This window comes from Apodemus sylvaticus, chromosome 10, assembly GCF_947179515.1.
Source record: "Apodemus sylvaticus chromosome 10, mApoSyl1.1, whole genome shotgun sequence".
Classification (NCBI taxonomy): domain Eukaryota; kingdom Metazoa; phylum Chordata; class Mammalia; order Rodentia; family Muridae; genus Apodemus; species Apodemus sylvaticus.
Genome location: NC_067481.1, coordinates 62,035,036 through 62,060,735, shown reverse-complemented (window position 1 = coordinate 62,060,735; position 25,700 = coordinate 62,035,036). Strand labels below are relative to the sequence as shown.

The window sequence follows — 25,700 nt, the reverse complement described above, 5'->3', positions numbered from 1 at the left end:
GATCTCTGGAAATTGAAGGCCAGCCTGGTCTACAGAGCAACTTCCAGAACAGCCAGGGCTACAAAAAAAACCCTGTCTTGAAAGCTAAACCCCGCCCCCACACTCACCCCCATCCCCAAAAAACACAAAAATCAAAGTGATGGATATGTCAATTATTTGATTTAATCATTCCCCAATGTAAATGTATCAAAATATGACACTATACACTGGAACTATAGATAGCCTTTAGTTAACTAATGAGAACAGCATATTTTCATTCACAAATTATAAATTTACAGAATATTTTTTCCTTTGAAATCTTTTTGCTTACTTTTTAAAAAATAACAGCCAGGCGGTGGTGGCGCATGCCTGTAATCTCAGCACTCTGGGAGGCAGAGGTAGGCAGATTTCTGAGTTTGAAGCCAGCCTGGTCTACAGAGTGAGTTCCAGGACATCCAGGGCTATACAGAGAAACCCTGTCTCGAAAAAAATAAGTCCAACCCCCCCCCCCAAAAAAAACCAAAAACAAAAACAGGGCCTCATGTACCCCAGACAGGCCGAGAAAAAGCTACTTCCCAGGTATACAGAATACAATGTCTGGTTTATATAGTGCTAGAGAATCGAACCCAGAGCTTAATAATAGTTATATAACTCTAGAACCATTTCTCTCTATAAAAATGATAAAGTTAAATCTTACATAAAACCTTATCATATGAACATATGCATCCTACGTTAATAAATTAAAAGAGCTTTTTAAAATCTGACAAAATTTTCTGTACATCGTGAAGTACTGGGAATTCAGAGGCAGGAGAATTTCTGAGCCAGCTTTATCTACATAGTGAGTTCTAGACCACCTGGGCTAGATATGAAGACTCTGTCTCAAAAGAGGGGAAAAAAATTTCCCCAGAAACCAAAACACAGGACAGTATGGGTGCTTACCAAAAAGCCTAATGCCCTGAATTCAATCCTAGAACCCTATGGGGGTGGAAGGAGAGAACTGATCCCTAAAAGCTGTCCTCTGACCTCCACATCCATGCCATGGTCATAAGCCCTCCCTGCCTCCACTCAAATAAATGTGACAAAACTCAAGTCTTCAGTACCTCTGACCACATTTTACAATACAGCAAACAATGCATAAGAATTATTGAATTCCTCAAAAATCAAAGGTACCACAAATTTCGAAATCTGAAGCACTTAGTCTGTGGTTTGTAGTTTTATCTAACACCATATTTACTCCCTTAGCACTAACCTTTTAGAGGCTGTTAGAATGTTGGCATTTCTTTTAGGCATTCTACCTAAAATTGGTTGCATAAACATTACAAACCTAAGTTACACAGAGCAAGAAAACAAGCATTTACCTTCTTAGCATCTGCAGACCTCAGCCCTTCTGGCAGCGTGTGAACTAAAGGTAACACCGCAGCACTAACACGCTGGAAATGGGCATCAGAAACTGGCTCCAGGCGTGGACGCTTGGACTCCAAGGAATCGTGATCCACTGGTGAAGGTCCTGAGTGAAACTGTTCATATCCAGTTCTTCTTTCTTGAGGCCTAATACATACCAAAAAATAAAAAATAATTTTAAAAAAGACAAAGCAAAAATGCCTGAATATTGTTTTTTAATTATTTAAATGTCACTGAAAAGTGCCACTTAAACCTTTACTAATACCCCAGCAGAGTGAATAATGGTTACGCTTACTTTCAAAATGAATTGCTGCCCACTCTACCTGCTCCAAAATAATATTGAGGCATGCCCAGCTCATTGCCCATGTACAATACGCATTCCAGGATACGTGAGGCACAACACATTTACAGATGACAAAGTCATGTCACAATGTCAAAGAGTTAGATACACTTGAGTCACCTGAATACTCTTAAACTTCTAACAGAATGTCTCTTTGGGATGAAGAGTAAGACTTAAAAAGACAAATACAGAAATGAAAAGCTTAATACCAAATTTTTATTTGTAAAACTATCTGAGTTACAAAAAAAGATCCAAAAAGTCCATTTTAAAGGGCTAAGATGTCACTTGCCATATAAGCACAAGGACCTGAGTCCTGAGTTCAGATCACCAGCACCTGTATACAGCTGGCTACTTCCCACTCAAGTGTCAACATGCACACACAGGCTGGGTTTTTTTTAATGTTTTTATTTTATGTGGATGAGTATCTGCCTGCACACACATAAATGCATCACATGCTGCCTGCTGCCTGAAGAATCCAGAAAAGGGAGTCAATCCACACAACTGGAGTTAGTAATAGCTGTGTGCCAGGACATGGAAGGTGGAAACCAAACCTGGGTCCTCCACAAGAGCAAGTACTCTCAACCACTGAGTCATCTCTACAACCTCACCTCACAGAACTTTTTAAACATGTTTTAAGAGTCAAGATACCTTGTTTTAAAATCAAGATAATGTAGATCAAAGAGTAAGAGCAAGAAAGATGGGCAGTTGTGACCCACACTGATGTGATTCCAGATCTCAGGAGGCAGAGGCAGGTAGATCTCTGTGAGTTCAAGGCTATACTGGTCTCAGATCTACAAAGTGATTTCCAGGACAGTCAGGGCTACACAGAGAAACCCTGTCTCAAACAACAACAACAAAGTAGAAAATCACTTTGTATACACTTTTCAAAAGCATGCCTTTAAAGATTCTAAACACACTAAGGTGCCATTTTGTTAACTCTGCCAATGTTTAATATTTCCATGTTAGAAATCCATTATTTAAAATTTAATTGAATATTTAATATTACTTAATATGAATTTTTAAAATTTACACTGGCTTATAACTACCAATCTTTTACCATGGCTTTCATTCTTGGTCTATCTGATTCCATTGCCTAAAAATTCTATAAAAAGTTTTGGATGCTTAGTGATTTCATATCTAAAAATACCCGCCTATTGCTTTAAGGCTTAATCTTGTTTGGTGTAGTATTTTTGAATCTCGATTTCTTTTTCTCAGAACTTTAAGCTATAGTTTCATTATCTCCTGCCACAAGATTGAGCTCTGTCAACGTTTAGAACCAGATACTGTTCCACCCTGAAAAGGACCTAGATGCTTCCTGAATTCCTCCTAGTCTTTTACTTCTTGAATTACGATAATGTAACCAGGAGCGTGTCCCTCATTTTCTCTTGCTCAGGGACACTGTGACAGCCCTACTTTAGACCTTCTCTTTGGTGTGAAAATTGTCCCAGTGAGTTTTCCTTGCCGTCATCTTGTTGAAGGTCATGTGCACGCCTGCTCTGGGTCAGAAGCTGTGGTGCTCATGTGTGGCTTTCTCCACACTTCCTGCCATCTGAGAATTCAGTCTTGATTAACAACCTTTGCTGATGACCTGTTCCACTGTGACAGCCATGTAAAGCACTCCTAGATAGTCTATCACTTTACACACTGACCCATGAGTATCTTTCATGGAGCTTTTGAGAAACCAGGCAGCATAATGGAAATGATGAAAAGAATCATTTACCATCACCCCATTTAAATCCAAGGATTTTAATGACCTCCTTTCCTTTTCAACACTATTTCTTTGAGAGTAAAGTTAGGAAATAGAAAGTCAAGTCATTCAAGATTTTTCTTTTTTTTTTAAATATTTATTTATTTATTTATTATATATATATAAGTACACTGTAGCTGTCTTCAGACACCAGATAGGGTGTCAGATCTCTTTACGGATGGTTGTGAGCCACCATGTGGATGCTGGGATTTGAACTCATGACCTTCGGAAGAGCAGTCGGTGCTCTTACCCGCTGAGCCATCTCTCCAGCCCCCATTCAAGATTTTTCTAACTCCTTCCCTGAATCTTTTCAATCTTCTGGCAATAATAATACACCTTTATGTTTTTAATTCAAGATTTTTTTTTAGCCCTTTCCTTTTTTTAATGTGTCTGTGTATTTGCTAAATAATTTTAAAAAGAAAAATTAAACAACACAAAAAAGAAAGATACCCCTGTGTTGATGGACTAAATTTTTAAAATGATATTTGTTTAGTTAGTATGTGCACATGTGCCAGGACACATGTATCACTGTGCACATGTGGGTCTGAGGACAACCTCTGGGAGTCAGTTCTCTCCATCTCCATGGTTTCAGGTGATCCAATCCAGGCCATCTGACTTTGCAGCAAGCACCATAATCCTCTGAGCAATTTCACTAGGCAATCAGTAGAATACTGTTTAAACATCCATATTACCTACACAGGGATTCCTAACCAACCCAATTCTGTGACCCTTTAATACAGTTTCTCATATTGTGTTACCCACAACCATAAAATTATTTTTGTTGCTACTTTATAGCTGTAATTTTGCTACTGTTATGAATCATAATGTAAATATTTTTGAAGAAAGAGGTTTGGAAAGGGGCCCCAAACCCACAGGTTGAGAACCACTGGCCTAAAGTAATATATAAATACAATGTTATCCATACCAAGGGATTCTTCACACTCACACACACACACACACACACACAACTCTAAAGTCCAAACACATACACAAGATACCCCAAAGGTCAAAACAATTGTGAAAGACATCATACATATTTATTTAAAATTATATTACATGGATATAATTTTAAAAAACATATTGAGGGAGACAGGCATGGTGGTGCACACCTGTAATCCCAGCACTTGGGAGGCAGAGGCAGGCGGATATTACAACAAGGAAAAATAGGTTTTTTAAAGGCATCATGCTGGAAAAAGTGGATTTCTGCACAGAAAAAAATGAAATTAGACACATAATACAGAAAAATCAACCGAAAATTAAAGAAGATTAAATATGAGGACAGAGAATACAGAGGAAGCAGGCAATTGGCAATGATTTTTTTGCTAACATAACAAGATCTCAGGCCACAATGCAAAAATAAGTAACTGGATTATATATCAAGCTCAAAAGTTTCTGCAGAACAAATGAATAAAGTGAAACAGTAAACTAGAAAAATGTTTGCAAATATATACCTAATATACAAAATTTATAACCAAAAGAACAGTTAATCATGTGGGGCTAAGAACACTGCTCAGTCCATCACACCTGCCACACAAGGAGCTGCGTCAAGATCCTCAGGACCCATGCACAAAGAAAGCCAGGAAGTGGGCAAATGGATGGAGTCAATGAAAGAACTCATCTCAAAAACTTAAATAGGTATAGTTTCAAGTTGAAACAAGCAGAGTAGCTCCAGCAGAAGGGCAGAAAGAAAAGCACCATTCTGCCTTTGAATGACTTGGTGACCTAAGAATGTTCTATCACATTCAGAATCATCTGACTTCAAGTAGGCTTCAAGAAGTTTGCCCCTAAGGCACTCAAAGAAATCCAGGGGTCTGCCATGAAGGAGAGATTCTAGATGTAACTGTACCAGGCTCCCCAAGGGCATAAGGAATGTTCCATATTGTATACATGCACATTTGTCCAGAAACTACGAGAATGAGGATTCACCAAACAAGTTCTATGCTTTGGCAGCTATGTCAGTTACCTCATTCAAAAGCCTACAGACAGTCTGCTGGGACAGGGAGATGGAAGCAAATACAGGAGACTGCAGAAATCTACCTCAGCCTCCATACACTATTCTCCCATGGACACACACAGACACACACAAATCACAATTTTAAAATAAGAACAAATCATGGCTACACATTTTTCTGAACAATAAAAAACAAGACTGTCAAGAAGTATGTGAAATAATATCCAATATTATTAATAGGAAAATGCAAATCAAACAGCTATGAAATACCACATCCATTAGCACCCATTAAGATTCCTATTACTGGGCTAAAGAGATGGATCTATGGTTAAGAGCAGTGGCTGTTCTTCCAGAAGATCCAAGTCTGGTTCCTAGAATCCACTTGATAGTTTATAATTGTCTATAGCTACAGCACTGGGAAATTCAGTGCCCTCTTCTGGACACTGTGGGCACTGCATACGTGTGGTATACAGACATACCCAAAGGCAAAACACCTATATAAAATATAAAATATAAAACAATAGCTGGGCATGGTGTTATACTCCTTTAATCCTATCCTTCAAGAGGCAGAGGTGGGTGGATCTCTATAAACTCAAGGCCAGCCTGCTCTATATATAGTGAGTTCCAGGCCAACCAGGACAACATAGCGACCCTGTCTCTACCTAGTCAATTAATTAAAATTTTAAGGATTCCTATTATCAAAAAGCAAATAATGACAAGGATGTAGAAAAAACAAATTCTTGTGGCGTGATGGCAAGTATAGATTGGTATAGCCATTATTCAAAAGAATATGACTATTTTTAAAGAAATAAATAGATCTGCACTTTCACGTTCATTGCAATGTCAACAGTCAAAATGAAAATAACTGTAAGTATTTGTTACTGGAAAAATTAATAAACTGCATGATATATATAAACACTGTATTGGTTGGTTTTGTGTGTCAACTTAACACAGGCTGGAGTTATCACAGAGAAAGGAGTTTCAGTTGGGGAAGTGCCTCCATGAGATCCAGTTGTGGGGCATTTTCTCAATCAGTGATCAAGGGGGAGGGCCCCTTGTGGGTGGTGCCATCTCTGGGCTGTATTCTTGGGTTCTATAAGAGAGCAGGCTGAGTGAGCCAGGGGAAGCAAGCCAGTAGGAACATCTCTCCACGGCCTCTGCATCAGCTCCTGCTTCCTGACCTGCTTGAGTTCCAGTCCTGACTTCCTTTTGTAATGAACAGCAACGCAGAAGTGTAAGCTGAATAAACCCTTTCCTCCCCAACTTGCTTCTTCGTCATGATGTTGTGCAGGAATAGAAACCCTGACTAAGACAAACACACACACATACACACACACACACACACACACACACACACACACACACACGAAAATGTTACTCGGGTCTTAAATAAAAAATGAGATCTTCCTTTAATTAAAATATTGATGTACCTAGAAGACATTAGATTGAGATAAACCAGACATAGAAAGAAAATGTTACATGATCTCACTTATATATGTTTGTCATGTAAAAAACACATTCAAATATAGTAAAGCAGACATAACCAGAAATTACAAAACAGCAGATATAATGGGTGGGTAAGCCCACATATCTAATGCCCAAAACTAGGAACAAATTTACTAAAACTATACTGTATTTGGTATTACTTTTTTTTTCTTTTCTTTTCTTTTCTTTTTTTTCTTTTTTTTTTTTTTTTTTTTTTTTTTTTTGATTTTTCAAGACAGGGTTTCTCTGTGTACCACTGGCTGTCCTGGAACTCACTCTGTAGACCAGGCTGGCCTCGAACTCAGAAATCCACCTGCCTCTGCCTCCCAAGTGCTGGGATTAAAGGCGTGTGCCACCACTGCCCAACGGTATTACTTATTTCAATAAATATTTTTTTAAATATTTATTTTGGGCCAGGTATAGTGGCACATGCCTTTTGACTCAATACTCAAAGGCAGAGGCAGGGGGATCTCTTTGAGTTCAAGGCCAGTCTGGTCAACAGAGTTGAGTTCTAGGACAGTCAGGGTTACAGAAAATCCTGTCTTAAAAATACCAAAAGAAAATAATATTATTTCTTTTTTTTTTTTTTTTTTTTTTTTTTTTTGCTCACTTGTATGAATGTGAATGACAGTGTGCCTAGTATTCATGGAAGTCAGAAGAAGACATTGGCATTCCTGGAACTGGAGAATGAGTGGTTGTAAGCCATCATACGGGTGCTGGAAATTGAACCAGGGTTCTCTGCAAGAGCAACAAGTGTTCTTTCTTAACTTCTGAGCCTCTCCAGCCCCAGCATTTAGGATTCTTGCTAAATGGTACAAGAATAGCTTCTTGCCACCACAAAAGGGGGACAACAGGTATGTTAAAATGTACATAAAAGTACAGTGTCCTTTTATGTACAGTGTCCTATTATCTACATATATTCTTCTGTAACATCTTTTACGTACTTAAATATATACAATTATATTTTCTCCTGTGCTAAAGATGGAACTGGAGGTCTCACACTTATCTGGCAAGTGCTGTACTGTTAAGATATCCCCAGCCCCACAGTGAATTTAACTTTAAATCAATGACATTAAGAGTGAAAATGAGGTATTTAGGTATGAAAAGATCAGAGAGATTTGATCAACTGAGAACATTAGACTCCTCAGCCCTCAAGCATCTGAATAAAATGATTTTATCCTAACACACACACACACACACACACATACACACACACATGCACACACACACTCACTCACTCACTAAAATTTAAAGAACACTAGACTCTGGGAGTATAAACTTGTATAGTCACTTTGAAAATCAGTCTGGGGATTCCTCAACAAAGTGGATACAGACCTACTACCTGACCCAGCCAGACCACTCCTGGGCATAAACTCTAGGGAATCTATATTCTACAGTTCCACATGCATGTTCACTGAAGCTCTATTCACAATAGTTAGAAAATGGAGCCAGCCCAAATGTCCGTCATTTGATGAGTGGATAATGAAAATTTGTATAACAATGGAGAAAAATGTAAGTTTTTATTGTTGTTGTTTTGCTTTTTTATTATATGTAAGTACACTGTAGCTGTCTTCAGACACACCAGAAGAGGGCATCTGATCTCATTACAGATGGTTGTGAGCCACCATGTGGTTGCTAGGAATTGAACCCAGGACCTCTGGAAGAGCAGTCAGCACTCTTAATCACTGAGCCATCTCTCCAGCCTGAAAAATCAGTATTAAAACTTGCAGGAAAACAGGAAATTATATTGAGTGAGGTAACTGAGGTTCAGAAAGTCAAACATCACATGTTTTCTCTCATATATGGATCCTGGCCCTGACTCTTTTGTGTGTTTATCTGGAGTACCTCAGAAACCTAAGAAATCAGAGAGAACAGAAGTGTGGAAGTTACTGCTAAGGCAAGAGAGAATAAAATAGGCTAAATGGGGAGGGGGCTGTTGGGAGTGAGAAGTATCAGCAAAGAGGGAGATGGGGATTAAAAAGGAAGGGGAAAGGGAAGGAGGGGAGAAGGTCAAACAAAGGATATAAGAAAACCAAACTGTGTCCATTTGAATGAAAATGGTCCCCCAAAGGTTCAGAGGGAGTGACACCAATGGGAGGTGTGGCCTTATGGAATAGGTGAGGCCTTGTTATTGGACAATATCCAAGACAGTATCCAGAGAGGTAGCCTTTAGGGTTTGGATGCTTGAGCCAGAGCCAGGCCCAGTCTCCTCTCTTCTTCGCCTCTCTTCCTGCTGCCTGCAGAAATGGATGTAGAACTCTTAGCTCCTTCTCCAGCACCATGTCTACCTGCATGTCACCATGCTTCTCACCATGAGGATAACAGGCAAGAAGCCAGACCCAATTAAATGGTTTCCTTTAGAGATGGCTCAATGGTTAAGAGCACTGTCTGTGTTGTTTCCGAGGTCCTGAGTTCAATTCCCAGCAACCACGTGGTGCCTCTCAACCATCTATCCTGCGATCTGATGCTCTCTTCTGGCAATCAAATCTTTAAAAAAAAAAAAAAGGAAGGAGGGAAGGAGGGAGAGAGCGGGGGTCTCTTCACAGCAATAGAAACCATTACTAAAACACACAGTAACCCATTAACAATTAAAAACCCAAGAGTCTAAATACTAGAGATCTAGTCCCAATACTAAAGAGTGCAGATCCAAGAATGACTACTAAACAAAAACACCAGTGCCAAATGTGGGACACCTTTGTAGAAGTAGGTCAGAGGTTCCAAAGGCCAACAAAACAATACAGGGCTATTGCCATTTTTATTGGCTACCCACCAGAACTAGCTGGTATGACCCTTCTGCTGCAGACACAATAAACCTTGGATACAAGATAGAGAAATCAAGTTGAAACTGGGCTGATTCATCTCTGCTAGCTGGCAGTCTTTGCGCCAGATGGTGCAATGCAGGCAAACTATGGGGTGAAAACATTGATAGACTAACCCAACTTCTATAATATCAACCTATAATTTCAAACTATAATATCACTGTGAGATGTGCTCATTGGTGAAATGGTTTCAGAATAAAGGGATAACAACTAAGAGAATAAAGGCCCTAAGAGCCGGTTAGAAGTTTAGGTAACGGGCTGGAGAGATGGCTTAGCGGTTACTGACTCCTCTTCCAAAGGTCCTAAGTTCAAATCCCAGCAACCACATGATGGCTAACAACCATCTGTAATGAGATCAGATGCCCTCCTCTGGGGTGTCTGAAGATAGCTACAGTGTACTTACATATAATAAATAAATAAATCTTTAAAAATAAAAAAAAAATTAAAAAAAAAAAGAAGTTTAAGTAACATGGCACTGGTATGGGCATCAGGAATGACATAGTTCAAATGCCCCCCACTATAGTATGTTCAAAGATCCACAAGAAAGCAAAAAGGTGACAGTTACACAACTCATTATGTAACCAGTCTGGAAGGAATGCACTTTTGTGTGATTCACTATAAAAATGTCCTTGGGACCAGGGATGCATGCTTTCACCTATAATAAACTACATAGCATTTGTCAGTCACTCTATACATCCTTAATCTCCTAGTTCTCATCAACCCCTTAATACCTAGACCAATGAAACTGGCCTTATCACCAAGGGCTACCTAATGGGATTTGGCACTTGCTCATAAGAACAATTCCATAAGAGGAATCCCATATCTAATACCATATATTAGTTCAAATCAATGACTGAAGAGGTCTTAGACTTTTCAGGAGAACTTAAGGTGACCATTTAGCTGAATTGATATAGCATCAAAACATCTTCTAAATATATATGTCTATCCCCACAGACAAAGGCATAAATAGAGAATCTTTACTAAGAATAAAGACAACACAAAGACCCAAGACTACACAAAATGTGAGGATAAAGAGAAGACATTTACACCATCCTCTTACGGTTTGGCGAACCATATAGAAGAGAAGATGGAAAGAATACAATATCCAGAGGATGGGAAAAGGGTTACAAAATACCATCTTCCAAGTATGACAAGGTCATGGCAACTATAACTCACAGCAAAACTATACACTGGCTCTGGGTCCACAGATGGGTCCTCCTAAGAGTCAGCTGCAGAAGGGGCAAGGACCATGGTGGCCTACCATGGTCTAAAAGCAACCATCAGATTCTGGGAGAGGGGAAGGCATAGTTGCACACCCACTACTGAGCCAACCAGGCTCTGGTAGTTAGTCACACAGATGGCACTAGTAAAATTATGAAACACAAAACAAAACCAAAGTAATAAATAGAGGGAAGTGAACTACAGCAAGGAGAGGGTCCTACAGAAATGGGAGAGAAATAGGAAAGAGGAGGGAGTGACCAGAACAAGCACTGTGTATATATGAATCGTGAAAGAACAAACTTTACTAAGGGACCAGCCATGGTGGCACTCTGAAAGCAGAGGGAAGCAGATCTCTGTGAAATAAAGGTCAACCTGATCTACATAGCAAATTCCAGGCCAGCCAAACTACAATTGAGACCCTACCTCAAAACAAACAAAAAAATAGGCTAGAGACATGGCAGAGCAGATTAAGGTGATTGCCACCAAGTCTAACAACCTTAGTTGATTCCCCAAAATCTATAATATAGAAGAAAACTGACCCCTGTTAACATGTTGGTTTCTCCCGGTCCTGGAAAAGCTCAGTGCAGCAGTGTAGGGGAATACCAGGGCAGGGAAGTAGGAAGGGGTGGACTGGGGAATAGGGGGAGGGAAGAGGGCTTATGGGACTTTCAGGGAGGGGGAAATCCAGGAAAGAGAATATCACTTGAAATGTAAATAAAGACTATAACAAATAATTAAAAAAAAAAAAAGTTGGTTTCTAACTTACAAATATGAACCATTATGATACATGCCCGGAAATACATAAAGTAAAAGAAATAAATTTTTCATTAAAAACTTAACCATAGGAAAAAAAAACAGATGTGAGCCAGATGTTGCAGCCAAAACCTATAATCCACCAGCACATGGGAGATTGAAAAGGATCTAGAGTTCAAAGAAAACCAGTAAGAACTCAAAACACAATTAAAATTCCAGATGTAGCTTTGTTAGTTAAAAATTAAAATATAGCCGGGCGGTGGTGGCACTTGCCTGTAATCCCAGCACTCTGGGAGGCAGAGGCAAGCCGATTTCTGAGTTCGAGGCCAGCCTGGTCTACAGAGTGAGTTCCAGGACAGCCAGGGCTACACAGAGAAACCTTGTCTCAAAAAAAAGAAAAAAAAAGAAAAGAAAAAAAAATTAAAATATAAATATATTATATAGTCGGGCGGTAGTGGCGTACGCCTGTAATCCCAGCACTCTGGGAGGCAGAGGCAGACGGATTTCTGAGTTCGAGGCCAGCCTGGTCTACAGAGTGAGTTCCGGGACAGCCAGGGCTACACAGAGAAACCCTGTCTTGAAAAAAAACAAATCCAAAGAAAAAACAAGAAAGAAAGAAAGAAAGAAAGAAAGAAAGAAAGAAAGAAAGAAAGAAAGAAAGAAAGAAAGAAAGAAAGAAAGAAAGAAAGAAAGAAAGAAAGAAACTAAGATCATCCAAAACCAAATCCAAAGAAAAACCATAAATAAATAAATAAATAAATAAATAAATAAATAAATAAATAAATAAATAAATAAAGTCATTAATCCTAAGTAGAAAATAAAAGAAATTCCATTACCTGTCAGAACCTGGGTGAAATTCTGAAAGCAAGGAAGGTCGTCTTCGAAGCTGCTGCTGCTGCTGCTGCTGCTGCTGTTGCTGCTGCTGCTGCTGCTGCTGCTGCAAAAGCTGTGATGCCTGACTGACTTCGATATGAGAAGAGCGGTAATCAGGAACTGCAAACTCCTGGTATTACAATAGTTGTCAGTTAACTATTAACCACAAATAAGGACAGCATTATGAAGTTAAACCAAGCAATTAAGAACCAGTTAGTATGAAAACAAATGGCAGTGACAATTGCAATCCTTTACTGAGCCAATTTTTCACCAACATTTTAAAAATTTCTATCTAGTGATAGTTTATTCCTTTATGTATATGTGAGACCCTGTGTTTAGATATCACACATGCAGTAGATGCCTTCAGAGTCCAAAAGAAGGTGTTGGAACCTCTGGAGCTGGAGCTATAGACAGGAGTCCAGGAAACACAACTCCAGTCCTCTGAAAGAGCAACAAGCACACATGACCATTGAGTCATCTTTTCAATCCCTTACCTAAACTTTTTTACATTGACTTAATTTATTGTGGAGGTCAGGTAGGCTGTACACATGCCACATCATTTATGTAGAGATCAGAGGACAACCTGTGAGAGTCAATTCCCTCCTTTCTAGTATGTGGGTTCTGGGTATTAAACTCAAGTTGTCAGGCACAGCCACCTTGCTGGTTCATCATTTTAATTGTTATTGTTAAAAAAAAAAATCAATATAAAATTTCCATTTCTAATTTATTATCTATTTATGGAATTGTGATCTATATTACTCATATAAATAAATCTAAAATTCATGAATCTACTCTGAAATCTCAAAGTACACATGTATAATCTCAACACTCAAGATACTAGGCAAGTACATCCCATTGAATTTTAGGCCAGCCTGGGATACATAATGAGTGCCAGGCTAGCCCAGGGCTGCAAAAATAAGTCAGTCTCTCTCAGTGTCTCTCTCCCCTCTCTCTCTCTCTCTCTCTCTCTCTCTCTCTCTCTCTCTCTCTCTCACACACACACACACACACACACACACACACACACACTCTCAAAGGAAAGGGGAAAGGGGAAAGGGGAAAGGGGAAAGGGGAAAGGGGAAAGGATAAGGTTGATATGATAGCTCATACTTTTAATCCCAACTGGGACACAGATGCAGGAAGTACAAAGTCAGCCAGGTCTACAAAGAAGCTCCAGGCCAGGCAGGGCTACATAGCTAGACCTATGCTTTGATCTTATCTCTTCTTAAAAGTAAAAAGGTAGGCAGGAAGAAAGAAAAGGGAAAAAAAGCATTCCAGTAGCAAGTTCAAAACAAATCAGCTGGCAGAAACAGAAATTTTCTCTTTAAATCCATGTTTATGTACAAATGAAAAAGCTGAAATCCAGAAAAATCATCTTACTATGTAAGAGTATTAGTTTCTTCCATCATGACTAAAAGTTTTGGTTTTGTTTTTTAGATGTGTATGGTTATTCTGTCTACATGTATGTTTGCATACCATGTGTGCCTGGTGCCCAAAGAGGCCAAAAAAGAGTGTTTATCTAGTGATGGTTTTTTGCTTCTTTTTCTGCTGTTTAAATATTGGAGGATGGAGGAACAGTAAGAGCTTGGCCAGCAGTTAAGAGCATAGGGATGTACTGTTCTCACAGAGGACCTGCACCATGTGGGGCTGCTCACAACTGCTGGTTATTCCAGCTCCAAGGAATCTGATGCCTCTGGTTTCTCTGTGGGCACTACACTCACATGCACAGACATACAAAGAGATAATAAAAATAATAAATAATAAATTAGATCTTTAAAAAATAATGCTAACTCAATCACAAGAAAATAATTAAATATAATTACCAAAAGCACAGAATATACTGAGGTATATATTGAAAGGAATTAAAAACATGTAACTATAAACAAAAGTCTAAATATAAATTTTCACATATTATTTATAGTAGCCACTGAAGAAAGAAAGAAAACAACTGGGCCTGGAGAGGTGGCTCAGCAGTTAACAGCACACACTCCTGCTCTTTCAGATAGCCTGAGTAAAATTTCCAGCAACCACATGGTGGCTCACAGCCATCTGTAATGGAATCAGATGCCCTTTTCTGGTGTGTCTGAAGACAGCAACAGTGTACCCATATACATATAATAAATAAATAAATCTGGAAGGAAGGAAGGAAGGAAGGAAGGAAGGAAGGAAGGAAAAATGAAACAACTGTTTATTAATGAATGAACAAAATGTTACATCTATACATTATGCACCTATAAAAAAATAAAGCATTGAACATACTAGAAAATTACACTGACTAATCCAGATTTCAATGTCTAAATGTTATTAGTATTATTCCATTTACATGAAATACAAGATACAAATTCTTTGAAACAGAAAGTACATCATTGGATACTTAAGAAATGGTGTTTCATTGCAGGTGATAAAAATGTTCTGGAAGCCGGGCCGTGGTGGCGCACACCTGTAATCCCAGCACTCTGGGAGGCAGAGGCAGGCGGATTTCTGAGTTCGAGGCCAGCCTGGTCTACAGAGTGAGTTCCAGGACAGCCAGGGCTATACAGAGAAACCCTGTCTCGAAAAAACAAAATCCAAAAAACCAAAAAAAAAAAAAAAAAAAAAAAAAGTTCTGGGAGCACATGTAATACAAGCTTCAGAATACAAGTTTTATGTTATGTGAATTCTATGTAGGGAAGAAGTTTTGCAAGTCATAAATAGACAAAACTAAACTAAGGCTCAAATAGGAAGAGCCTTCTCTATAAGCAGATAATAGAAATTCAGAACTAAAGGGGAAATCATTTGAAATGTAAATAAAAAATATATTGAATAAAAAAAAAGATACCTCACAATTTTAAAAAAGTAAAAATTGAAAGAAAATCATTTAAAAGCTTATTATGTTCAAGAAAAGATGTAAAGGATTAAACGAAAGTAAGAAGAGAACAGTGAAAAGAATGAGTCAAGCAGAAAGCCCTTGCCCAGCAATCCTGACTACCTTATTTCAGTCCCCAGAGTTGTTCTGGATTCCCACACTCATACCACACGCTCTCTACACCCATACACACGCATCACACGTGTACACATCATAGTAACAGTAAGCAAATAAAATTTTGAAGTAGAAAAAGATATAACCTCATCAGAACAGGAACGGCATACACCTTTAGTCGCAGCACTCAGGAGGCAGAGGCAGTAGATCTCTGTGAGTCTGAGGCCAGCCTGGTCTACAGAGTGAGCTCTACGACAGCCAAAGCTATACAGAGAAACTCTGTCTTGAAAAATAAAGCAAAACATACAAAAGGACAAGCAATCAAAAAACCTTTCTTCCCACAAGTTGCTTATGGTCACGGTGTTTTCTCTCAGCAATAGAAGCCCTAAGACATGGTTCTTTCTTTCCTTGTTTTGTTTATTTTTCAGACAGAATCTGTCTGTGTAGTCCAGAGGGGCCTTGAACTGAAATATACCTGCTTCCACTTGCTGAGTTCTAGGGTTATAGGCAGATACCACTGCATCCAACATTCTTTTCTGTTTTTCTTTAAATCTTTTTCAATGCTAGCCTTTGTCCATTAAGCTGACAGCTTCACCTCAGATTTCATTTTTCAAAAGGTTAAGTTACTTATAGAAATTTTTTCAGGCTGGAGAGTTGGCTCAGAGGTTCTTTCTGAGGTCCTGAGTTCAATTCCCAGCAACCACATGCTGGCTCACAACCATCTATAATGAGATCTGGTGCCCTCTTCTGGCTTGCAGGCATACAAGCAAGCAGAATGCTGTATACATCAATAAATCTTTTAAAAAAAAAATAGAAACATTTTTTTCACCTTCCTACCATCAAATATCTCAGTGAAGTAAAGATATTTATTCTAAAACTAAGGAGAGGCCAAATTATCTAGCCAACTTCAAATTCAAACAAAATATGGAATATAAGCCAGGCGTGGTAGTGCACGCCTGTAATCCCAGCACCTGGGAGGCAGAGGTAGGTGGATTTCTGAGTTCGAGGCCAGCCTGGTCTACAGAGTGAGTTCCAGGACAGCAAGGGCTACACAGAGAAACCCTGTCTCAAAAAACAAAAACAAAAACAAAAACAAACAAACAAACAAAAATATATATGGAACATAAATATGGTTGTTAGCCTAGAAACTGCACACAACTTACTCTTTCTTATAAATAATTCCTACAATCACAATCAGAGAGATGGGCTAGTAAGATGGTTCAGCAGATGAAGGCACTTACAGTCAAGCCTGACAATCTGACATCAATCGCTGGAACCTACATGGTATCAAGTTCTCTGATCTCTACATGTACGCTGGAGCACACGCACACACAAAATACGTAATGTAAAAAGAAAAATTAAGAGGAACATTCACTATCTGAAATTTAGCAGAAAACCAAGAAGACAGATAACTAATTCTCTAACTTTGGATCCTCATAGATAAATAAATAGATGGCTCTGTGTGTGTGTGTGTGTGTGTGTGTGTTAAACATACAATTTTTGGAGACGTATGTATATATTAAATATGTATGTTTTTCAGATGGGGGTCTCATTTATCCCTAACTGGCTTCAAATTTACAGCCAAGTGGGGCCTTGAACTCCCAACTTCTAGCTTCTGATCCTCAAGTGCTAGAATTAAGGTAAAACACACACACACACACACACACACACACACACAAATATATTTTATTTATATATATATATATATATATATATATATATATAGAGAGAGAGAGAGAGAGAGAGAGAGAGAGAGAGATTGATTTTGAGATTATGCCTTACCTGTTGGTGTCGGGTACTGGGAAAGGTATACTGGACAGAATGTGAAGGATAACGACTTTGTTCTGTGCTGAAAGCTCCTTGGTTGGGAGGGTAACCTGAACTTGACATTATCAGTAAAGACGTCCTCACTGGGCTGTGAGATCAAGTCCAACAAACAACCATGTTTCTAGGAAGCAACCTACACAGAACAGGAAAAGAGAATTCTTAAGTACTAAAAACATGTCTTTCTAATAAATTATAACTGTAGCTATACAAACAAGACCACAATTTCCAGGCAAAGCTCCTCAAATATTTACTTGAAAGAAGTTATTAATGTTTGGGATGGGGGGCAGCTGGAGAGATGGCTCTGTGATTAAGAGCATTGGCTGCTCTTCCAGAAGACAGGGTTTCAAAATCCAGCTCACAACTATCTATACCTCAAGTTCCAGTGGATCTGACTCTCTCATACAGATATATATGTACATCAAACACCAAATATACTTAAAAATAAAGTATAAAGTTTAATAAACAATGTATCTTTTCCTCTACACAGACTATGGTAGATACACTAAAGCAGTGCAGAAACAGCTTTGACTTTTGCCTTTTCTTTCCAGGGTCAGTGCCCATGCGCAGCACTGGACTTTCCTTGTCCTTATTAAAAAGCTCTCCTTTTACTGAATTGAGGCTAAGTAGATTTTTTACTAAAACCTTGGTAACAACCCAACTGTCATATCTATCAACTGATGATAAAACAACAAAGGTATGGAGTAGAGGGCATTGTTTCCTAACTACGTAAAATATATGAAACTGTACCATAGCATTAAATAATTCACACTCTTATGTATGACTTGTATATACTAGTTCTACTTTAACATTTCACATTTTAATGTCTCCATAATAAATATTTAAGGGAAAATGTAAAATGCCTTTTTCTACACACCTCTGCATACCTATACTGTTCTAACAGCTGACACAGACTGACCAAGGCATGCTTCCTTGCTGTGAGGGGACACAAGACAATAAAGAACAATCAATGGACAGTGAAAAATAGTATCAATTTATAATAAAGCATGTAAATGAGATAATAAATAAGTGAGCAGGATGAGCAGGGTGATCTTAGAAAGCCAATCTCTGCTAGGATGTCACATGTCCTAGTTTCTGAAACAGCTCCATTCTGCATAATGGAATTATACAAGTCTCAGGCAAATGCAAACGTACCAAAGTCAAGGAGACTGAAGGAGACAGAGAGAGGATGGTACAGGCCTGAGACTAGGAGAGAACAGAACAACCAAACGAGTTCTGTAGGTTGTCTGAACGTGAGAGCCCTTTTTCATATACATACACCCATATATACTAAATATTAATTATATCCATCTTTATGTGGCATTTTTATTTGTTCTGGCATGATTTTCTCCATTCCTACATTTTAAAAATATTAGACTTCAAGTTTTAGGCTTTTCTTTAACATACATCTTCTTAAACATTCACAGGTTTTCTGGTCCAAAAAGGGCATAACTGTGCTTTCTTTCTTATTATTTTTATTAAATTGTTTTACGTACAATCCAAATGTTGCCCCACTTCCCTGTACTCCTCCCAGAGCTCTTCACCCTATTCCTCCTGCCATTTGTCTCTGAGAGGATGCTTCCTTACCCACCCACCCACTCACTCCTCCTCACATCCCTCTCCATCCTTCTTCCCCAGCAACCCCCCTCCCTGGGGCATCAAGTCTCTATAGGATTTAGGCTCATCCTCTCCCACTGAGGACAGACAAGGCAGTCCTCTGCTTCACATGTGCTGGAGGACACAGGCCATCCCTTGTATGCTCTTTGGTTGGTGGCTTAGTCTCTGGGAGCTCCCAGGGGTTCAGGTTAGTTGATACTATTGTTCTTCCTTTGGGGTTGCAATCCCCTTCAGCTCCTTCAATCCTTCCCCTAACTCTTCCATAGGGGTCCCCAACCTCAGTCAAATGGTTGGCTGTAAGTAGCTGCATCTGTCTCAGAGGACAGCCATGCTAGGCTCTGGTCTACAAGCACAGCATGGCATCAGTACTAGTGTCAGGGTTTGGTGCCTGCGCATGGGATGGATCCCAAGTTGGGCCAGTCACTGGATGGCCTTTGTCTTCATCAGGATTTCTACTCCTGCACAAACATCATGACCAAGAAGCAAGTTGGGGAGGAAAGGGTTTATTCAGCTTACACTTCTACATTGCTGTTCATCACTAAAGGAAGTCAACGACTGGAACTCAAGCAGGTCAGGAAGCAGGAGCCGACACTAGAGGCCATGGAGGGATGTTTCTTACTGGCTTGCTTCCTCTGCCTTGCTCAGCTTGCTTTCTTCGAGAAGCCAGGACTACCCCACCCACAATGGGCCCTCCCGCTTTGATCACCAACAGAGAAAATGCCCCACAGCTGGATCTCATGGAAGCATTTCCTCAACTGAAGCTCCTTTCTCTGTAATAACTCCAGCTTTTGTCAACTTGACACACAAAACCAGCCAGTATAGCCTTTCCTTCAGTCTCTACTCCATTTCTGTCCCTGCATTTTCATTGGACGGGAACAATTCTGGGTCAAAACTTTGGAAGATGGGTGGGTGGCCCCATTCCTCCACTGGGGGCCATGTTTATCTACTAGAGGTGAACTCTTTGTTCCCTCTCCCCACTATTGGGCATTTCAGCTAAGATCATCCCCATTGAGTCCTGGGAGTCTCTCACATCCCAAGTCTCTTGGACTTTCAGGATGTTCCCTCCACCCTCCACCCCCACCCCTCCCTGCCCCTTCCTGCCCCGCCCTGCCCCACCCCACCCCACCCAGCAGCTGCATATTTCCTTTTCTCCTGGCCCTTTGGGCTTCTCTCCTGCCCCCTCCCCCCATGTTTTCTTTCTTAATTGACAATTAATTGTCCCAATTTATCCACTTGGTGAAAAAAATAATATCTTTGTTACTCTTCAATAATTAAGCGAATATCCTGGAGATCCTGGAATATCACATATTGACATTCAAAAGGCGTTTACTGCAGTACCACAATAAGACAAATTACAGAAACTCTCAACTCCAGTCCATAGCCTGTAGTACATTTATATAAAAAAGAACTATACCGGAGTTACAATAGCTACAGCTACACATTTCAAAACAGATAGAACTCAAAAATGTTGACATTTCACCAAATATTAGCATATATTCCATAATTCATAATACACATATAATGTAAAAAGCACCTACTCAAGGATAATAACATCTCAAGAAGGACAACAATCTATGACACTATTTTTTCAAAACAAAGGAGATGGCAAGATGGCTCAGCAGATAACAGCATCTGTGGCCAAGCATGGCAACCTATGTTCCATCTCACATGGTAGAGGGAAAGAACTGGCTTCATCTTACCATCACAGGTACACTATAGCACACACACACACACACTCAACACACACACCAATAAATGTTTAAAAAAAAATTTAAAGCCAAAGTAAGTAAAATTAAACACGGCTGTTTTCTTAAACAACAACAATATATAGACAACTATTGGTTATATTGCTCTATGAACATTTTATTTATTTTATTTTGTTTACTTATTTCATTGATTTATTTAACCTGAATATATGCTATGTCCAGAACATGCAAGAGGAGAAGGTCTGAGTGGAATGCTGAATTACCTGGAGCTGGGGTTATACACAGCTGTCAGCCAGAACGTGGGTTCTGGGACCTAAGCCTGGGTCCTCTGCAAGAGCACCAAGTATTCTTGACTCCCAAGCAATCTCTCTAGCCATACATAAAGGAAAGTCATTTCTATTACTGACTATGATAATCGTGCTCACTAATTAATTTGGGCTTTTATGTCCTATTTTTTTACAATTATAAAAAACCTTTTTTTATTATTTGTACACTTGTGTACACACACAATGCAGTACAGCAGTGGTTGTCAAAGAATAACTCTGGAGTCAGTTCTCTCCTGCCTTTACATGGGTTTTAGAGGTCAAATTCTAGTGGCCAGCCTAAAAACATCTTCACTAGCCTGACACTAAAACAGGAGAGTGTGGTGACGTTTATGTCTGGAAGGACAAGCAAGCTTCCTTCACTGTGCTTTGTAGGTGCTTCCCTCTCAGAGCCTTTGCCTTTTACATTTAACACATCATGACTTTCACTCAAGAACTGAAGTAATCTTTTCAGGTATAATAAAAATTGTATTGAGAATTTTGGTTTCTTTAAAAACCCAGTCATGTTATGTGGATGTTTTTGTTTTAATCCCAGCTGAGAAATGTGGGGCTGCTTCAGATTGTCCATAATCAGTAACTATGACTGTCTGGTGCTCTAGGAGAGGCGTGATTTTTGCCAGTTGCTGATGGTTTATGTTTGAAATCTGGGGACTAATGAGAGGGTATAAAATGTGAGAGCCCTGAAAGGGCCTAAGGCATCTGCTCCTCTTCCTAGATTGCTGGATTGGTTGGAGATATCCAGGTGATAGAGATTGGATTTGCCAAACCCTACATCCCTAATCAGCAGGAAGTAGTCTAAAGAGGTCTATGCCCCCTTTCCCCTCTAACCTTCCTTCTCTCCTAGTGTTGGGGGTTGGAATGGATTAGAGTGAAATGAGTGTTGGAAGAGTGGTAGATAGAAGAACCCAATAAAGTAGCCCAAAAAAGCCCAACACAATCTCTGGATGAAGCCAGGCCTTATAATCCCAGCTCCTCAGGAGTATGAGAGGCAGGAGAGTCCTGTCTGGGATATAAAACTATTTCAAGGCCAGCCTGAGGAATAATTAGCAAGACTGTGCCTCAATAAAAAGAAAAACCCTCTAGAATCTAAATGTTGAATTCATAGACTAACTAAATGAAGTATCTTTATCTTTCTACTACTGGATCTTCTATCCTAGAGCATAATTATAGGTTTATGCTACAAGAATGAGTATAATGAAGATAGGAATACTAGCCAGGTGGTAGTGGTGGTGGTGATGGTGGTGGCAGCGGCAGCAGCACACACCATAAATCACAGAACTCAGCAGCAGCAGCAGCAGCAGCAGCAGCAGTAAGCACCATAAATCACAGAACTCAGGAGGCAGAGGCAGGCAGATCTCTGTGAATTTGAAGCCAATCTGGTCTACAGAATGAGTTCCAGGTCTCGAAAAACAAAACAAGCAAACAAAAAGATAGGAATACTTTATAAACATGACTAAAATATTTTATAAATGGTGAAAAAAGATACATGTAGAACACATACAGAAATCCTACTTGAGTAACATAAAAACATGTAAGAATTTCATGACAAAAATTTGATATATGCATATATATGTATACATATACTAATTTGGGGAACAGATTATATATATATATACACACATACACACACATGTATATACGCACAACACATACATATCCACTATCCCACTCCACATTTAATATTTAGTGACCCCTACCCACACTGGCTTGTCTCCTGTAGACAGCCCTGAACTAGCTGGGTAGCTGAAGATGACCTTGGCCCTCTGCTCCTGGCTCCACCTCCCCAGGGCTCTACCAACTGCGGTGCTTCCCCAGCCCACTATTAGTTTTCTACTCTAGCTATGTCGTTGTTACCCCTCATGCTGGAATCAAATCCAGGGTTTTGTACCTGCTAGGCAAAAATACTGGGGAAGAGGGGGATCAGTGAGCAAACCTGGGCCAATTTCATCATTTTTTTTTCAGTCTTTACCCAATTAGGCCTAGAAAATAAAATTGAATGTCCAGAAGTGACATTCAATCTAACTTAAGACAATTTTGAGAAAAAATTTTAAAAATCACCTGTGTGACAAAAGGGTGTGTACTTTAAAGATCATCCTACCTTTACAATTCTTTCATTTCTGTTGTACAGGGGTGAGAGCACGGACTAGCTGTTGCCTCTGCCTATTTCCTCCAAGACACAACACATGCAAGTTAGCAAATTTTGAAATCACCCAATCAGTCATCAGTGGCAGCCACAGGAGAAGCTGATAGTCTACCGTGTTTTGTAGGCTCTGTAGCAAGCAGACGCTTCATCACGCCTCCTTATCTTTTGGCTAATATCAAGTGCAGATGTTTAGCAGAACCAGAAACTCGAACCATTCAGGGCCATGCCCTTATCTATGTATCTGCACTTGCTTGGATTTGAAAAGCTAACAGTAGTGGGGTGTTGGGTGGAGGTAGAGGGTTATGAGTTTGTTTTTAGAAATAAGTATATATAAAAAAAAGAGTAAAATACATCTCAATCAGAAGTTTCTTAAAGTACCAAGATTATGAAATTTAAAAATCTATTTCACATCTTTGTCCTCCATGAGCTACCAGGCTGTCATCCCAGAAAGGAACCAAAATCAGTGTCTCCTTTAGAAATATTCTATGAGCCGGGCAATGGTGGCACACACCTTTAATCCCAGCACGTGGGAGACAGAGGCAGGCAGATTTCTGAGTTCAAAGCCAGTCTGGTCTACAGGGTGAGTTCCAGGACAGCCAGGGCTACACAGAGAAACCCTGTCTCAAAAAAACAATATATATAATATATATATTGTATATATATATATATATATACTTACACATGTAAGTACAATTACATAATGATAGCACACTACACTACATATACATTATATGTACATATACATTATGCTCTATCTTGCTCTTCTATATGAATGTTCATGAATATTTTCTTAAGGTTCAGAGAGGAAGAGACAAGAGGATTATGAGTTCAATGCCAGCTTGAGCTATGTACAAACAACTAAGAGCAAAAAAAGGAAATGAAAGGAATCCATGTGGTATAAGGTAAAGGGTTTTGTTTTGTTTTAGTTTGCAGTCTAATGTTCACCGTGTCACCTGCATTCAATATTACTATAAGTTGAGTGATTTATCTGTTTCCCTCTTTTATCAGTAATACTTCAGAATGTCCTAAGTTTTGAGGAATAATTTTAGTGAAGTTTGACTTTGAAATATCAGAAATAAACTATTCCAATATAAGAGCCAGTAAGTAGCAAAATCACAGGACCAGCCCTTAGTGACAAACAAATTTGCGGGTTACAGTCTATTCCAATCTCATATAACTTCAGCCTGGAGATTTTCTATGACCTCTGCGCTCAACTCATGCATAACAAGTTCTTTCCTTCTGTTTCCTAACTAGTGCACTTTCTCAAACATCTTACGTACAAGTCAAAGGCACAGAGGCAAAACCTCTGCTTCAGTAATAACATACCAACCCTAGAATCTCTCTTTTCATCTCTTTTCATCTGCTTTTCCTTCTACTACTCACTCTGGTCCTGGGGCATCGAGATTACCTCTACAAAGTACCCTGCAGTTTAAGACCAACTAAAATAAAAACAACCTAATTTAAAGCTACAGCTGAAAAGAAAGATGGCATTTTCAATGCCAATGTCAAACTATAAATTCAGTTCTTTTTAAAATTACTTTTACATTTACTTAGTGTGTATGCTTGTATACATGGGGGGAGGGATGGCAGAGGACAATGTGTAGGACTGATTCTCTCCTTCCACAACTTGGCTCTGGGGATTGAACTCAGGCTGTCAGACCTAATGGCAAGTGCCTTTACCTACTAAGGCATCCCATGAGCTGTAAATTCAGCTCTTGGGAACAAAACCCTTAGTATCCTTAATTCATGAAATGTAAATGCTCTGTGAACTCTTTGAGAAACTTGATCAAGCCAGGTATCAAGGTATACCCTTGTAGTCCCAGCACTCCGAAGGTGGGGGCAGAAAGGCCAGAGGTTCAAGGCCAGCTTTACCATCTCTGTTGGTACCTCAGAGGCCGGTGAGGGCTACTTTAATTTTGGAGAGATGAGACTGTCTCTCCAAAATTAAAAGTTAAAAAGAAACCAAGATTGAATAGGCAAGTGCCTCATATAAATTTCAACACATATAATGCTTTAGGGTGAAAACAATGTTAAAGCTAGATGTCGCTGTTATGAGAAGAGCACATCTCTGGATGCCACAGACAGATAAAGCCAGACTCTTATACAATCAGAGGATAAAATACACCAAGAGGAGCTGGGCAATGGTGGCACAACTGTTAATCCCAGTAAGAGGGAGGCAGAGCCAGGTGGATCTCTGTGAGTTGAGACCAGCATAGTGAGACCCTGTCTCAAAATAAAAACAAAAAATGGCAAAATGAAATTCTACTTAGATACCAGATACCTGTTTGAATCGTCTCATAACACACACACACACACACACACACTTAAAAACAAAATTTCAAATACAATCTGCCAAAAATAAAAGGCTAATCCTCCTCTCACCAGAACTCCTGACTTTTAGCCTATAGTCTTTGCATAACCAAAATGTACTTAGACAAGTTTTCAAGGTGGCCTATGCTATCTTGGAAAAATATCTAAAAATATACTTCTCTGTGGCAAGTCTTCAGGCAACTCTTATGAGAAGCAAGAGTGAATCTACCAATGAGAAGGAAGACTACA

The 25,700-nt window shown here is 39.3% G+C and overlaps 1 protein-coding gene across 25 annotated transcripts in view; it reads right to left on the bottom strand.

Annotated features, from left to right (window-relative positions):
- Nucleotides 1-25,700, bottom strand: part of Ncor1 (nuclear receptor corepressor 1) — a 141,741-nt gene that overhangs the window by 103,832 nt on the left and 12,209 nt on the right. For all 25 annotated transcript variants that reach the window (XM_052194176.1, XM_052194177.1, XM_052194200.1 and 22 more), the window contains 3 exons: nucleotides 17,311-17,488; nucleotides 12,533-12,699; nucleotides 1,338-1,527 (listed from right to left, as the gene is read on the bottom strand). In XM_052194176.1, coding sequence (XP_052050136.1) covers nucleotides 1,338-1,527; nucleotides 12,533-12,699; nucleotides 17,311-17,418 — 465 coding nt within the window. In that variant the 5' untranslated portion in view covers nucleotides 17,419-17,488. The remainder of the gene's footprint in view (nucleotides 1-1,337; nucleotides 1,528-12,532; nucleotides 12,700-17,310; nucleotides 17,489-25,700) is intronic.